The following is a 14,647-nucleotide window of genomic DNA, read 5'->3' as shown; positions in this document are numbered from 1 at the left end:
GTAACACTTAGTGGATTATTTTTATTGGACATGTTTGATCAGCATGGTTCCCCAGTCTCTGTGTGTGTGCAGACCACTTTGGTGAATACCTAAACTCAATTTTCTCTGCTGGTGGTTGTGTTGGAATTTCTGCCAAGAGTCTAGAAAGCCTGAGAATTCAGACATGGCTTCCTAATGTTTACTAAATGTCAAGACTCTGCTTGTTTTTTTCTAACAAGTGGTGATTAAAATGACTTTTATCATTTTAATGACATACTAAAGCACCATTACCTGTTTATGTTCTGTACCAGCTATTCCTGTGTGGTTAGAAAAGTGTTGACTTGGTGTGGCGTGGAAACATCATGGCATGCAAACCTCTCTCTGACAGTACTTTTTTAAATCAATGTGATCTTTAATCCTTCTTAATACACTCATTTATCAGGGCTAACACTGCACTGACAGATAGGATGGTGCCATTTTGATGAAATACAGCAGCACGTTTGACTTTATTATGTTCTGAAAGACTTTGTCTCGGCTCATCAGTCACACTGATAGAGGGATGTGCAAAGGTGCCTTGTGAAGCCTTAAAGCAGACCAGTTTCTTTTTAATGAACAAGTGTTTATTTGACCAACTTAGGCTATTTACGTGTGTAGATTTCTCCTAAATTCACCAACAATCAGCATTAGATAATAACAAATGATTAGATAAATAAAATGGGGAAGTTTCATAGTGATATCTATTAGTTAACATGTTTACCCTATTCACCTTCAGTGTTTCTCACTTAAACACATTGTGTCTATCTTTGATGTCTCACAAATGTGTTTGATGCATTTTCTTTCTCATAAAACAATTCCTTTTCGAATATTACTTTGGCAAGTGTTTTTTTGTCAGGTTGGCTATTTGAACCCTTGCTGCATACTTTCCATTAGTCTGTAAAACGGCAAAGATGATGTAATTGCGCATCGGTAAAGGAAAATGAAGTTGGGAAGATCATCTTACCTTTAAATTATGAACACACGTTAGTAACCAGCACTATGTATGTGTACTTCTGATGGTGACAGTCCATAGCAAAGTGCATTGTGCGTCTTGTTCGCTGTTTAGCTGGCTTCATATTGTCTGGGTAGCTGTAATGACTTTTGAATGCCTTATTGATACATTAGTAAAAGTGATGCAATAAAACAAACCGGATATTTCCGATCTGTAAACCTTTTTTTCTTTGTCTTTCTTCTTCTTCTCTGTCTTGCCTTGTCTTCCACCCAGGCCTCAGAACAATGGTAAATTCTGCTCAGGCTCAAGCCGTCTAAACCAGCTGTGTAACACTCGGCCGTGCCCTCTTAACGCTGTGGACTTTCGGGCTCAGCAGTGCGCGGAGTACAACAGCAAGCCCTTCAGGGGCTGGTACTACAAGTGGAAGCCCTACACCAAAGTGGACGGTAAGGTGATCAGTTGATATAAAACCCAACAGGTGCAACATGTGTGCAGTCCTGTCGGTCATTTGAATTTAATGCATAAAGTGTGTTTTGAATATAATTTCTTTTGCATTCTATATCTTTTTTTGTAAACTAAGAGGTTCTCTATCTGGCAAATACTCAGTACTTTACAAGGATTATAAAGACATCTCTACTGCATTCTCAGCACATAATGCACAAGAAAAAATAAGTTTCATTGTTCAAAGAACACAGCGTTGCTAAATACACAGAGGATTGCACATTGTTCATGGCAAGCTTTTTCTCGTCTTAATTCCGCTAGTCCTAATCTTTTTTGTAAAGTGTTTCTGTAATGCCAACCTCTATTTACTGCTGGGCCAAAAAGCTTGAGGAAACTATCACTGTGTAATGTGCATGGGAGACATGTAGCCACCTGCACTCTCTGACACAGTGGGGATAGATTTAAAAAGGAAGCCTACGGGCCAGCTTTGTTACACAGAGTGAGGGAGCGAGAGAGAGAGAGAGAGTGCACTGAAGGAGAGCGGTGCGTTTGGCCGTCGTCCCAGGCCTGTTTAAGCTGTTGATGAATGGGAGGGGATGTAGAGAGGAACATATTCTAAACTGCCTTCTGGGACCTTGGGCCAAGTCACCTTCACCGTCATTTATTTTAATCAAAGACGGCTGTAGAGACTTGTCTGTGATAACTGATCTGAACCACTAAATAAAACTAGCCCCACATGAATGCCCTTGGGTGCATTCATAGTCAATTCCTGTCTATTCCAATTCAGCCTCACCAAGAGCTGTACATACTGTGTGTGTAACAGGTTGCTGTACAGTAGCCACTGCAACTTTTTAATTTACTATGTCATAGAAGATATTTGGGGAATGATTAAAATGAAATGCCCTTCCCACAAAACTGACCTTTTTCCTGATGTATTTTTATTGATACCAGTCTTGCCATATGTATTTGTTTGCTCTGCGTGCAGATGAAGACATCTGTAAGCTGTACTGCATCGCAGAAGACTTTGACTTCTTCTTCGCCATGGCCAGCAAGGTCAAAGACGGCACCTCCTGCTCCGACCACAAAGGAGATGTCTGCATTGATGGAGTGTGTGAGGTACGTTGTCTGTTTGGATTCACTGTGCTGCACAGTAAAACATGGAATTTTTTTCTTCTGGTAGCATTGGTAGAAAAAGAAACATGACAGTTCATAGAAAAAAAGCTTTTCATACCTGTTGTAAGAGAGGTCTCAGAATCAAGTGGCATACTGCAGTTTTGGGTGGATGATCAAGATTTGCTGTTGCTACCAAGTGGCAACTTCTGGTGCTAAAAGATTAAGCCAATACAAAAACTGTAGTTCCTGGATTGGCCACTTGAGGCTGGCTCCAATCTCCATAGACCCCATGCCTTGAACAAATAACAAATATTTAGTCTCTATAGCTAATTTCCCCGTTCACGACAACTGTGCAGGAGTGAATTTTTATTTAACTCACCCATTTAAATTATATTTAGGCTTAAAGTTAAGCATAATCAAGACCGTGGTTGCTTTGAGTGACAGGTAGTTGCCCTCACAGGTTTTACCCGTGCTCGCCTCAGCTCTACTGACGATCCACTTCTTTGTCCATTTTGATTAGCCGGGAGTTAAGCGTTGTCTCAGCCAAGATGGTGACGGCAGGAGCCACATACTTGAGCTTCACAACGGCTCTTCAGTAACCTATTGGTGATGTCACAGAGACCACGTCAATATTCTATACACACTATGGTTCCAACACCAAACTTTGGAAAACATTGAACTGTTTATGAAATCTTAAGGAGCAATTTCCTTGACCTACTGCAGTGCAACACATGATTACAATCGACATTTTGGGTGTGTTCACTTTGAGTTTTTACTTAAGAAAGAATTGGATTGAACTGGAGATTTATTTAGAACTAAATAAAGTAGTCTAGTCTTGTTTTCGAAAGCAGTTATGTTGCTTGCCATACTTGCATCCATTTAATTAAGGAGTAATTCTTGCCAATATGTCAACTGATTACTTATAGTATGCACAAGGGCATTAAAATAAAGAAAATGTTTAGTTTTTTCTGTGTCCCAGCAGGAATTTTGCTCCTGTTTGCCCACATTTCACTGCAGCCTTTAACATGGCTGCAGTGAAATGAGACAGGTGAAACAGGTGATAGAAACCTGGCTACACTGTTTTTGTGTATTTCTTACAATCAAAAAACTCAAAATCCTATTGGTTTTTTCCCTACACTTCATTTAATCTTAAGAGTAATGGTGCATCACTCCACCATGGTGATATTGTTACGTTGTCAGGTGCAGTAGTTACGTGAAACACCAAACGTCAACACAGATGGCGTTAAAGTTACCTGGATTGTCTAAATACATTAGTTTATTCCTCTTAATTATAGTTCTGTCCAAATTGATGGCATGTGTGTTTTTGTGTGTGTGTGTGTGTGTAGGCAGTAGGCTGTGACCAGAGTCTGGGCTCCAAGGCCTCTCTGGACTCCTGCGGGGCCTGTAAGGGAGACAACTCAACTTGCAAGTTCTTCAAGGGCCAATACACCCTTCAACACAGGGCCAACGGTAAGCTTGTCTTTGTTTGTAGTGTGTTAGCTAGCATAAATGTAGTCCTCCTGCAAGACAAAGGGAGCCTTAAGCAGACAAACAAGGACAAAGAGAAAATCTATGTACAGACAAATGTATCTACTCCCGCACAGTAATGGACTGATTTACTTCATCCAGTAACACACATAGGCAAAGATAAAGTTCAGTGCATGATGAGGTAAAGCAGGGATGATGGTGTGCTAGCCATGGTGAGGACATTTTCCCACTGGTTTTACCATTTTACAAGAAAAGATATTTGTTGATGAGGCTCAATTTCTTCTTTTCTTTCATCTTTAATGTTGGATGGCAGTGTGTCCAGCCTACTGGTCAGGTGTCTGGTTGGGTTTACAGAAAGTTTACTGATTGCCTCATTTTAACCTGGTTTTAAATCTGAAATATTGCCAAGTTGACACCAAATCCTCCATAATGTCTTGTCGGTCAATTGTCTTTACTCTCGTTATAAGTGATAAGTGACTCTTGCTACTCTGGTGTCAGACTATAGACTGATAACACACTTAGTACTTTATAAATTAGAGCTTTTTTAATTGCTATATGTGAGCGCTTATAGGCCTACTCAAAAATGCACTAAATAGGTTTTATTTCTATACTTGCGCTGGCCAAGTAATACAATCAGTGTATGCCCGAACACCGTATAACACCGGCACTGACTACCAAGGAAGTCCAGGTGTGTGTGAATGGTAGAATGGGTAGCAGGATTGTATCATGACAATTAAATAATAATTGGAGAAAAGCAAAAAAACAAATTTCAAACAAATTTTTTTCCTCAGAGTATTACTCAATGGTAACAGTCCCAGCTGGGGCACGAAGCATTCACGTTCAGGAAACGGAGGTCTCCACCAGCTACCTGGCTGCTCGCTCCCTGAAGAGGAAGTACTACCTGACCGGGGACTGGACGGTGGACTGGCCGGGGAAGTTCCACTTTGGTGGGACCATGTTCGACTACCAGCGCTCTTTCAACAAGCCAGAGAGCCTTTATGCCGCTGGACCTACTAATGAGACGCTGGTGTTTGAAGTAAGCCGCCGCTGCTGGGTGATGTCCGTTTGTGGCAATTGACAGTGACAGGGTCCCTGGCAGTGCTGTCGCGCCTCTTTTCTTTTTTACGTATGGATATGAATAGGCTTAGATGAAAAAAGAAGTTTGGGTGGTAGGGAGAACAGGGGTGGTTGTAACTGTCTGTGATGCTTCTGTGGGGGATTAATTGTGTTTAGTGATTGGTTACGTCAGGGATGATCTGGGGATGGATGGGTGGTGTGGAAGGCTTTAATCTAGAAGAAGAATCTAGAGATATTGTGGGGTTCAAACAGCCTGGCCTGTGCAAAGCTGTGCTCTTTGTGAGTGAAAGAAAGAGAATATAAGGGTCAAAAGTAGAAAACCCCCCCCCAAAAAGGCTCACAACATATGTAGGATGAATATAAGTCAAAGCGAGTTTAAATGGTCGGTTTACCCAGAACACACTGTCAAAGTAAATTAAAGACAGAAAGCTCAATAATCACTTCGTTCCCTCAATCTGTGCCACCCTGGGGCAAACTCGTGACTGCCCATTATACGCAATCACACTGTTTTAAAATCCACGATGCAATTTTTGTCTGAACACAGTTTAAATATTTCAGTGCTATTCTCCATTGTATAGGGGTGGCAACAGAAATTTTTGAGGCACATCATTGAATTTATTATAAGGATAGCCCCTTGAGATGTAGCATTTCATTTTCGAAGGGAGTTCTATAGGCACAAATACAAAATGATAAAACACATAGAGACAAGAACAGCGTTACATAACACGCACTACAAATACACAGATACTGGCAGCTCACTTACCCTTACGCCCCCAGCCCTCAACTATTGTACCATAAAACAATAACAATGACCCAGATAATAAATCAATTACATCAGTGTAAGGAGCAATTGAAGCAGTTTGTCTTCAGTTTCATGAAAAGTATGCACCAATTCAAATAATTTAAAGATTGATTTAAAAAGAGAAAATAAAGATGAACAGGAACATTATTCCAAACAAAAAGATCTTTGTATTGAAATGACCTGCGCCCAAATTCTGGGGACAAATAAAAAGGGATATTGCATAATATGTGTAAGTGGATATGAACATCTATATTGAGCCAAAAACAGTTTTAAAAAGGAATTAAAAATAAAAGCATAACACAAAACCTGAACAAATAATAAAAATAATCTTGAAAGCCAGATACAAGGGTAAGGGTAGGTGAGAAAATATGTTTTGTTTCATTTTGTTGAACCAATTCTTTTAAGGAGGCAAGGACAATAACTCAGACATCGGAAATAGAGAGATGTGGCGCAATTAGTCGAAATCAACCTTTGTGCCACTTTCACTATTCAGCTCAGTCTCACATGGCAGAAGCCTGCCCCTTGTTTGTATGCTGTACAGTTTCTTGGTACTGCTGGCTCCAGTGCAACACAGTCACATGTTTGTCCACGTACACATACACAAAACCATGGACGTGGCCCCCACGGCCACTGATCTCAAAAGTGCTGTGTTGCAGCCATGTGATTTGTGGCTAATAGAGCGAGTAAAATCTCTAAGTCAACTGCCCTTCAGAGGCAGGGATGAAAAGTATAAAATCAGATGGCTGCTTGGAGTGAGGTTTTCTGCATAGTATAGCTTGATTTATTAGCTAATGGTACTTTTTTTTGTGCCTCACGTTTGTAATCAGTGGTGTATCAGAAACTGGAGCTTGGAGGGGAGGGCGAGTCTTTACCTGTCCTGAAGCAGCAGAATGGGATGCTGGACAGGCATATCCTCCTGAGAGCAAAACTAATATTGGGCAAGTGGCTGAGTCATTATCCTTATGACTCTGCAGGCTGAAGTGAACAGTAGTGGGATGTGTGGGACAATATTCTCACAAAACTTTGTCAGCAAAAGCATTTATTTTCCTTGACCTCTGAACTGTAGGCGTGGACACAGCAGTGGAAACCAGGTGAAGAGTAGACTCCCCCCCTCCCTCCACTATGGGTGAAGTTGTAGTCATTTAAAGTCTAGTCCCTTGGGCTACTGAAATCCTGCGGTTAAAGCAGGAATGAGTGGCCTGTAAATCCAGGAGGAATACCAGTGTGAAATTTCCAAAGTGCTTGGCTGGTCACTTGTTTGGCCACCAGGAAATGTCTGAGTGTTTGTGTAGCTATTTTAGAAAAGAGACTTGTATTTGTGGGCAGGAGAGGAGTTGCTGCTGTAGTTGTTGGTATTTGAACAGCCCATTGTTGTTTCCCTCTGCAAGATAAATGATTGCAGAGATGCAGACTAGTAACTAACAACAATCCAAAATTGTCATTCCTAGAAGAGGTTACATGATACATTTTATGATTATTTCTGAAGGAACTTTGCAAACATTTCTAAAATGCCACAATCTTGCTTTCACGATGTATGGTTATATATAGGGATAATTTAGATTTTTCAAAAAACGGAAATCTTATTTTTAGCATTCTGGGTGCTTGAGCAATGGAAATGTCTGTATGTCGGATGAATGAGCGGTCCATCATTTTGGTCCAGACTGAAATATCTCAATAGCATGGATTGCCACATTTTGTACAGACATTCATGGTGCCTAGAGGCTGAAGCTTAATGACTCCACTGACTTTTCACTTATGCTGTGAAATATCTCAACATCTACTGAATGGATTAGCACAACATTTTATATTAACATATGGTTCCCGGAACTCTTTAGTTCATGATAAAATAACTGCAAAACTAATGACATTCATTTCAGCCTCTGCCTATAATTTGTGGGTAACGCTGATTATCGAGTACTAGCATGCTAACATGCTAAAGAAAGACTGATAACATGGTGAGTTAGTATTTATCTCAAAGGACCACTGTGCCTAAGTACAGCCTCACATAGCATGGATGTAAAAGCACTTGTACTTTTGGCCTTTGTTCCTGTTGGTAATAACTTGTCACCAAGTTATTTGCTGAGTTCGAGGAACGGGATGACGTTGCTAAAAACTCTAATGGAGCAAAAACACAAGCAGAACCTACAAGGTTAGTCAAACGTATTATTAATAAGACTAAGGTTGGCTTACAACCTGTCTGATCTTTAGACCATTTGTGTTTCTTGCCCTGTCATACTTCATGCTAGGAATGCGGTGGCATTTAGTTAGGTGAGTACAGTGTTAACATAACAATTACCCAAAACCCAGTATGTTATAACCCTAAATGTCCTTTAAGGAAGAGACTTGTCTCTGTCTGACAGTGCTCCTCCTGCTTGTCCGTGTGTCCCAGTCATACATCTGCTGCGGATCTGCAGATGACACGAGCATAATCTCTATAAGTATGTCCTTTAATTACAAAAGGGAGAAAGAGGTTGCTAAAGAGAGAAGGATAGAGAGAGGAAGGAAAGTGAGATTAAAAGATTAACAATTCTGCAATTGAACTCTTTGAATGTGAGAAGTTAAGGTCAGGGCACAGGGACTTTAACTGCAAATGAAAAAAGCCAAATGAAGGGAAGCGAGGAGTTTTTTTTCCACCGGCTGATCTTCATCCATTTCACACATTCTACTTAACTTTCTGCTGTCACAGAAAAACTGAGAGAGTACATGGGGGAGTACATGGGGGAGGGCATACACACCGATTACTCACAGACCCTTACTCAGCTTGAAACGCTCAAAGAAAAAATATACTGAGGAGTGTGAGCGCAAAGTGTAACATGGTGTTCACATCTCTACAGCTGCCCAGCTGGTAGGGGGGAGGAAGGAAAGAAGTAGCTAACAAGAGCAGGAGGAACAATTGGCTGAGGTCTCAGTGGATAGCAAGTAGGATTATTCCCCCTGAATTGACATTCTTGTGGTATGGTGAGGCGAGGTTATGCCAGTCCAGGGCAAATAATTGTGGGTCCACAAGTGAGATTGATATCTGTGTCCGCCACATTCTAATTCATCATCATCTCATCTGACGTGATGAGTGGTGTGGTGGTTGGGTTGTGAAAACCAAGACACTCTGTGGTCTGACTATAGGAAGATAGACTCCCATCAATCACGCATTGTGAACTTGGCAGGCACATTATTCCTCTAGGAAATGTATGTTTCATTCAATATATGGGATTTTTATATGGTCCAAATCAACAGTAGAGAGATGTAGACATACTTAAAAAAACAAACATTTCTCCAATTGAGATCACCAAAAAGAAGATTACTCAAGTCAAGTGAGCACAGTGGAGAATTCCCATAAAAAATTGTTAGAAATTAAAATTTGTATGCCTCTTTTCCCACGGCAATTTCTTCTCACGGCAATTTTGATCTCATCACATTTGTCCCCTATATGTATTTTTTTTTACTTTATTGGCATATTTCTAAGTTTATTTAATGATTTTTATGAGGCATGTTTGTGATATGAACTGACAGGACAGTAAATGGTGGAGAAGAGTTTTCTTACTCTGTTCATGTTAAATACAAATGCATTGGAAAACATCTGGTTCTTCAATAAAGAGTAGAAGATAAAGGCTTGTGGACTTTAAAATGTACAATAAGTTTAGAAGTTATAAATAACTTCCAAGGTGCATTTTGGTAAGAAACATTCAATTACAGAGTTTAAAGTTTTGAGCGCCGCTAACGGTGGGTGGAAGCTACAAACTCAAAGCATATTGAATTGAATGTCATACTGCTCAGATTAGCACATCTGACTGGCTTCTTCTCCGTAGCAACTGCACTGGAGAATTATTGGAAAATTTAATATTTAGAGCTGTCCACCATGCTGAAGTGAGAGAAGATTTCTATTAAATATTTAAAACTAGTGGCCATAACCCAAGTCTATGGGATTGTAACAACTTTTCTGTTTAGAAACATTGAGGATATAAAAAATTAAATATATTTGAATATAGAAACACATCCACTTGGTAACTCTAGGTCTGGCCAAGCCAAAATCTAGCTGTGCAAATGGGTTCATTGTTATAGTTTAGCTTGAAAAATAAATCAAAACTTTTGAAAAAAAGGTTCAAGTCCAAGGTTTATTTATTGTCATTCTGCAACACAGGGTTGTACAACAAAATACAAGTTGTATTTCCTTGGTACACACGAAAAAAAACAATTGTCTTTTAATATCCTTTGGGCTCTGCGCATACACCTCACCGATATCACTGATGTATCAGTAGATGTTCCAATTCTGTTTAATTATGACAAAATTGCACATAAACTCAATGACTGAGTAACAGAGGTTACTGTTGCACTCTTTCTCTTAATGCAATTCCTACGGATAGTAGTTTGTGTTGTCAGTCCAGATAAGGCTCATGTATTTGCTGGCTGTAGAGCTTTGGCGGCAGTCGTCCCAGACTGAAGAACTGGAGAGGAGACAGGTTTGGTTATGTCAGATATTATTATTTGAAAGTTAGTGTCTCTCCTCTCAGACAAGTTTAAAGCTGTGGTTGGTTGGGTGTATTCAGCATTGTGGATGGTTTAGGAAAGCTATTTAGAAACCGTCAAGGCTTTAGTGATGTGGAGGTGCTCTATTAAAGGGATTATAAAAATAAATCATGTTCAATGTTGTTTTTATAGCTGCTGGTTCACATCATTGGTGGTTGTTTGGCAAAGGAGCAGGAGTGTTGGTAAGAGTTGGTTTGCTTGGATAAGCATACAGTCCTGGTGTGGCTACTGATGGTAGTTGTTTCATGGCAGTGGGTTTGGTCTGGGTGGGAAGCATCAGCAAAGGAAGTGTGGGTGTTAAAGTGATACCGGTTCTTATGCAGTTCAAAAGAGGCTAGGGCTTAACATTTTAGGCTTTTGTTTTTTGTGTGACATTAGACAGCTCCTTGCTCCTCTCCACATAAACAAATCTCTTTTTGTTTCCTGTTTGGAACTGCGCCGACTGTACATGAAAGAGTTAACATTCAGTAGAAGGCGATTGGTCCAGTAAGTGGATGCGCCCCAGGACTGTTGAATGTGGATCGAATCCAGGAGGTGCTTGGCTTTCTTAGTTGGATGGTTGATGGTAGATTCCTCGTACTTTAAGGATATACCCCAAAGAAAATACTCTTGTCAAAGCTCAATATTAGACAGACTTGATATGTTTTTCAGGCATTGGAATGGCTGTTGATAGTTGGACTTAATACAATTTGCCAAATGGATTAAGGATTAATACCCACCCAACCTGAACTAAACCAGGTTGGGCTGTAAAAGAGACATACTGAGTACAGTCCACTGCAGTGATTTAAAATGGTTTACAATGACACACCATGAGCTCACTATATAAATGTGCCTCATACTAAATTCTTCACCATGGCGGTGAATCCTCACAGGGTTGCTTTAATGATAGCCTGATGCTTCTCCTGTAATGGGTATGTCTGCTCTCATTCATCCGTTAGTCTCTGCTTGACTTGAATGTCCAAATAAATCCCCCGTATAGAAAAAGGTAACTCAGAATCACCAGCCAGGATCCACCAGAATGTGGTTAAAAAAAGAGCTAACTCGCTAAGGAAAATGGAAATTGTCCCTCATATGTGCACTGTACTGTCCAAATAAAATGACCTTATAATAGTGTGGTCAGCCAGTTTGGACTAGAGATGGAATAAAGCGCTCCTTAATGTGTCTGGAGCCTTCTGGTTAGTGGCTAGTAGATCTCAGCTCAGTGGGACCTAAATGTCTAAATTAGTCTGCCACGTTGTCTTACCTTTAAACTCTTGCAGTGGAATCCATAACAGATGGGCCATTTATGTCTGCTCTCCTTTCACTGTGCATGAACCTTTTTGTTTATACAGTGTAGGGACTACTGTATAGATTCTTGGAGTTCGACCAATACAGAACAAAATACTATGATATATTTATTATGTATTGGCTCAGAAAGAGGATATATATCATTATGTGTGTAGGGGAAGACATGGTATGGTTGTTTGCTGTGGACATGGTTTGAAATTATAGTACGCCAAGGAGTCTGGAAAAAAAACTATTGCATTTGCTGTTTCCAGCCTCTCAAATGGGAAGATTAAAGATTTTGAATGACATATATTTTAGTTTTAGACGGTCAGTAAGACACATTTAAAGATCTTGTGGTCTAAACAATTGTGAAAGGCAATTATTATTTCCTTAAAGTTTAGAGAAAAAACAATAACTTGTAAAGAAATAAATTACAGATTTAGGGGGAGGATTTGGAGGAGTAAGGTTGCTGGTTTGAACCCCTTGAGCAGCAAGAAGGGTTGCGAAGATTTGAAAACATGTGATTGATTCTCTGTGGGCTTTCTATTATCTATATGCACTCATGTGACACCTTTCTGACTTACTGTGCTCTTTTCTGACAGATCCTTCTGCAGGGAAAGAACCCGGGTGTGGTGTGGGAGTACACCCTGCCTCGCACTGAGAGGAAACCCGACTACAGCTGGGGCGTGGTGCGCTCTGACTGCTCTGCTCCCTGTGCTGGAGGTGAGACCGTGTGTTTGTATGTAGACCTGTAGAAGTTTGTTTTATCGATAAAACTAAAAGTGTGTGTCTATGTGTCATGTACATGATTTGACCGTTTGCTAAACCCCTCCCACCTCAACCGTAACTAGGCACGGCAGGCTGATAAAGCTTTGGATCTCTCCTCATGTTGAAGCAGCGTGTATACTTGTATGGAGAGTGATACTAAAAAAAGTGAAGACATACTGTTGCTAAGTACTCAAATATAGTTACATTACAATGAAACAAGTCTGATCTTTGATTCTTTCCTGAACTAGACTTATAATACTAGCCTTACACTGCAACATGACAACAATGCTGTTAATTCAACAGGTAAAAATGCTGAGTTTTTGCCCGAGACATGCAGCTTTAAGGCGTTTTCCTTCGAGTAATTAATTTGCATGTCAATATAAAGTATATTTTTTCAAAACAACCTAATTTGGTTTTGGAACGAGATCAATAAAATCCTCCAGTGACAGTTGCCATTTCAGTCGGCAAGAGTGACTGTCATCACTAGAAATAAGAAGCCTGATGTTGCCAGCCCCGTATGCAATCAAGTTGTTTTGAGAATTTTCGGTTCTTGTTTTGGTCACATACAGTATCAGCCATAGCAAACAAGCAGTCTCAAATATATTTACAATGAAGTACATGCAATTAATATTTTCAATTTTTTGCTGAAAATGTAATAATGTAAAACAAGGATTGGATTTTAAACAAAATTTGGAAAAATATCAAAAAACAGTTGCTGAGAATTTGAACATTAACTAACGTTTACAGTATCAAAGGGGGGCGCGGTCAATAAGCATAAAAAAGTGGTAGAAATATGTGCATATCCACTTCATATGCATGTGTGTCAGATTGTATCTGTATTTTTGTGTATGTTGTGTGTGTGTGTGTGTGTGTGTGTGTGTGTGTGTGTGTGTGTGTGTGTGTGTGTGTGCGAAAGTCTTTTTGTATTGTGTACAATTCCTTACAAGTCCAGTGTAGTCCAGGAAGTGTGTTGACGCTAATGAAAAGCACCTTTGTCAACCGCGAAGTTTAGACTCTGTTGATCCCAAAAGACTCACAGCAAGCCCCTGCTCAATTGTCAGTGGATGGCTGTGTGTGTAAATGTGTGTGTGTGTGTGTGTGTGTGTGTGTGTGTGTGTGTGTGTGTGTGTGTGTGTGTGTGTGTGTGTGTGTGTGTTCTGATTGTGGTCCTTATAGCTCCACTCTTGCTCACAGACACACTGACTTACCAGATATTTTGAGCCATGACAGTTACAAAACTGAACTCTTCAGATTTCCTTGTTAGGCACGAACGCTGAAATTGTCAAATTATATGCAAGAACTTAAACTCTTTCTCTTTCTCTCTCTCTCCTCGTTTTTTCCATCAGGTCGTATCTCGAACAAGGCCATCTGTCTGCAGGACCAGAAGGTTCAGGTCAACTCCTCTACGTGCAATCCTAACACCAGACCGACATTGGGCTCCCATCTCTGCAACACACAGCCCTGCCCTGCATAGTAAGTGCTGCTGTGCGTGTGCGTGTGTGTGTGTGTGTGTGCGTGTGCGTGTGCATGCGTGTGTGGTTGGGGTCAGGGCATTTTTTCATGTACAGTTGGCTGTGGGATATGTGGCATGTGTCTTTATGTTGCCAAATTTTCAGGAACCTTAGGCGCTGTTTTTATTACAGACTCACTCACACACACACACACACACACGCACGGTGGTTGAGTAGTCTAGAGGTTGCCTGTGGTCCATTTGCTGTGGCCAGCCACCACTCTTCACTCTCCGTCCTCCTCCCTACTCTGCTCTCTAATTTTTCAGATTTTTCCATTTTCCTATTTAAAAAGCACATGAAAGCCCTTTCTATCTGCTGTCCTTTTTGTATCACTCTTTACTTATTCCATTCCACTGTATTCCCCAGCTGTACGTCCACCTACGTGTCACTCTGACTTGACAGAATCAAGTAGTGTCAATTATTTTGTCGTCATGTCTGTGATATTTTGAGCTTTGCTCTACCACTTGGTGAGAACAGGCTCCTGGTGGATGACAAGCAGAACATTTAGTTTAATCTAAATTGTCTTTTCCTGGCAAGTCAACTAACCTGACACGCCAGATGCTTTGTTACACAAAAACATCTGAGAAGCCATCATTGGAATATGTTTGGAAAGGGAAGGCACAAAAAATACTTGGCAGGTGATTGGATGAGCCATCTGTCTATCACTGTTTATCATGGTTTTAATGAAGAAAT

The 14,647-nt window shown here is 40.4% G+C and overlaps 1 protein-coding gene across 1 annotated transcript in view; it reads left to right on the top strand.

Annotated features, from left to right (window-relative positions):
- adamts18 (ADAM metallopeptidase with thrombospondin type 1 motif, 18) overlaps positions 1–14,647 on the top strand; it is a 65,089-nt gene that overhangs the window by 31,685 nt on the left and 18,757 nt on the right. Inside the window, exons 13-18 of the mRNA XM_029461170.1 lie at positions 1,241–1,413; positions 2,394–2,524; positions 3,868–3,991; positions 4,801–5,045; positions 12,278–12,398; positions 13,790–13,916. Coding sequence (XP_029317030.1) covers positions 1,241–1,413; positions 2,394–2,524; positions 3,868–3,991; positions 4,801–5,045; positions 12,278–12,398; positions 13,790–13,916 — 921 coding nt within the window. The remainder of the gene's footprint in view (positions 1–1,240; positions 1,414–2,393; positions 2,525–3,867; positions 3,992–4,800; positions 5,046–12,277; positions 12,399–13,789; positions 13,917–14,647) is intronic.

The sequence above is a fragment of the Cottoperca gobio genome, chromosome 3 (assembly GCF_900634415.1).
Source record: "Cottoperca gobio chromosome 3, fCotGob3.1, whole genome shotgun sequence".
Taxonomy (NCBI): domain Eukaryota; kingdom Metazoa; phylum Chordata; class Actinopteri; order Perciformes; family Bovichtidae; genus Cottoperca; species Cottoperca gobio.
Note: the sequence above shows the minus strand (reverse complement) of the source record. Positions and strands in the feature narration are given on the sequence as shown.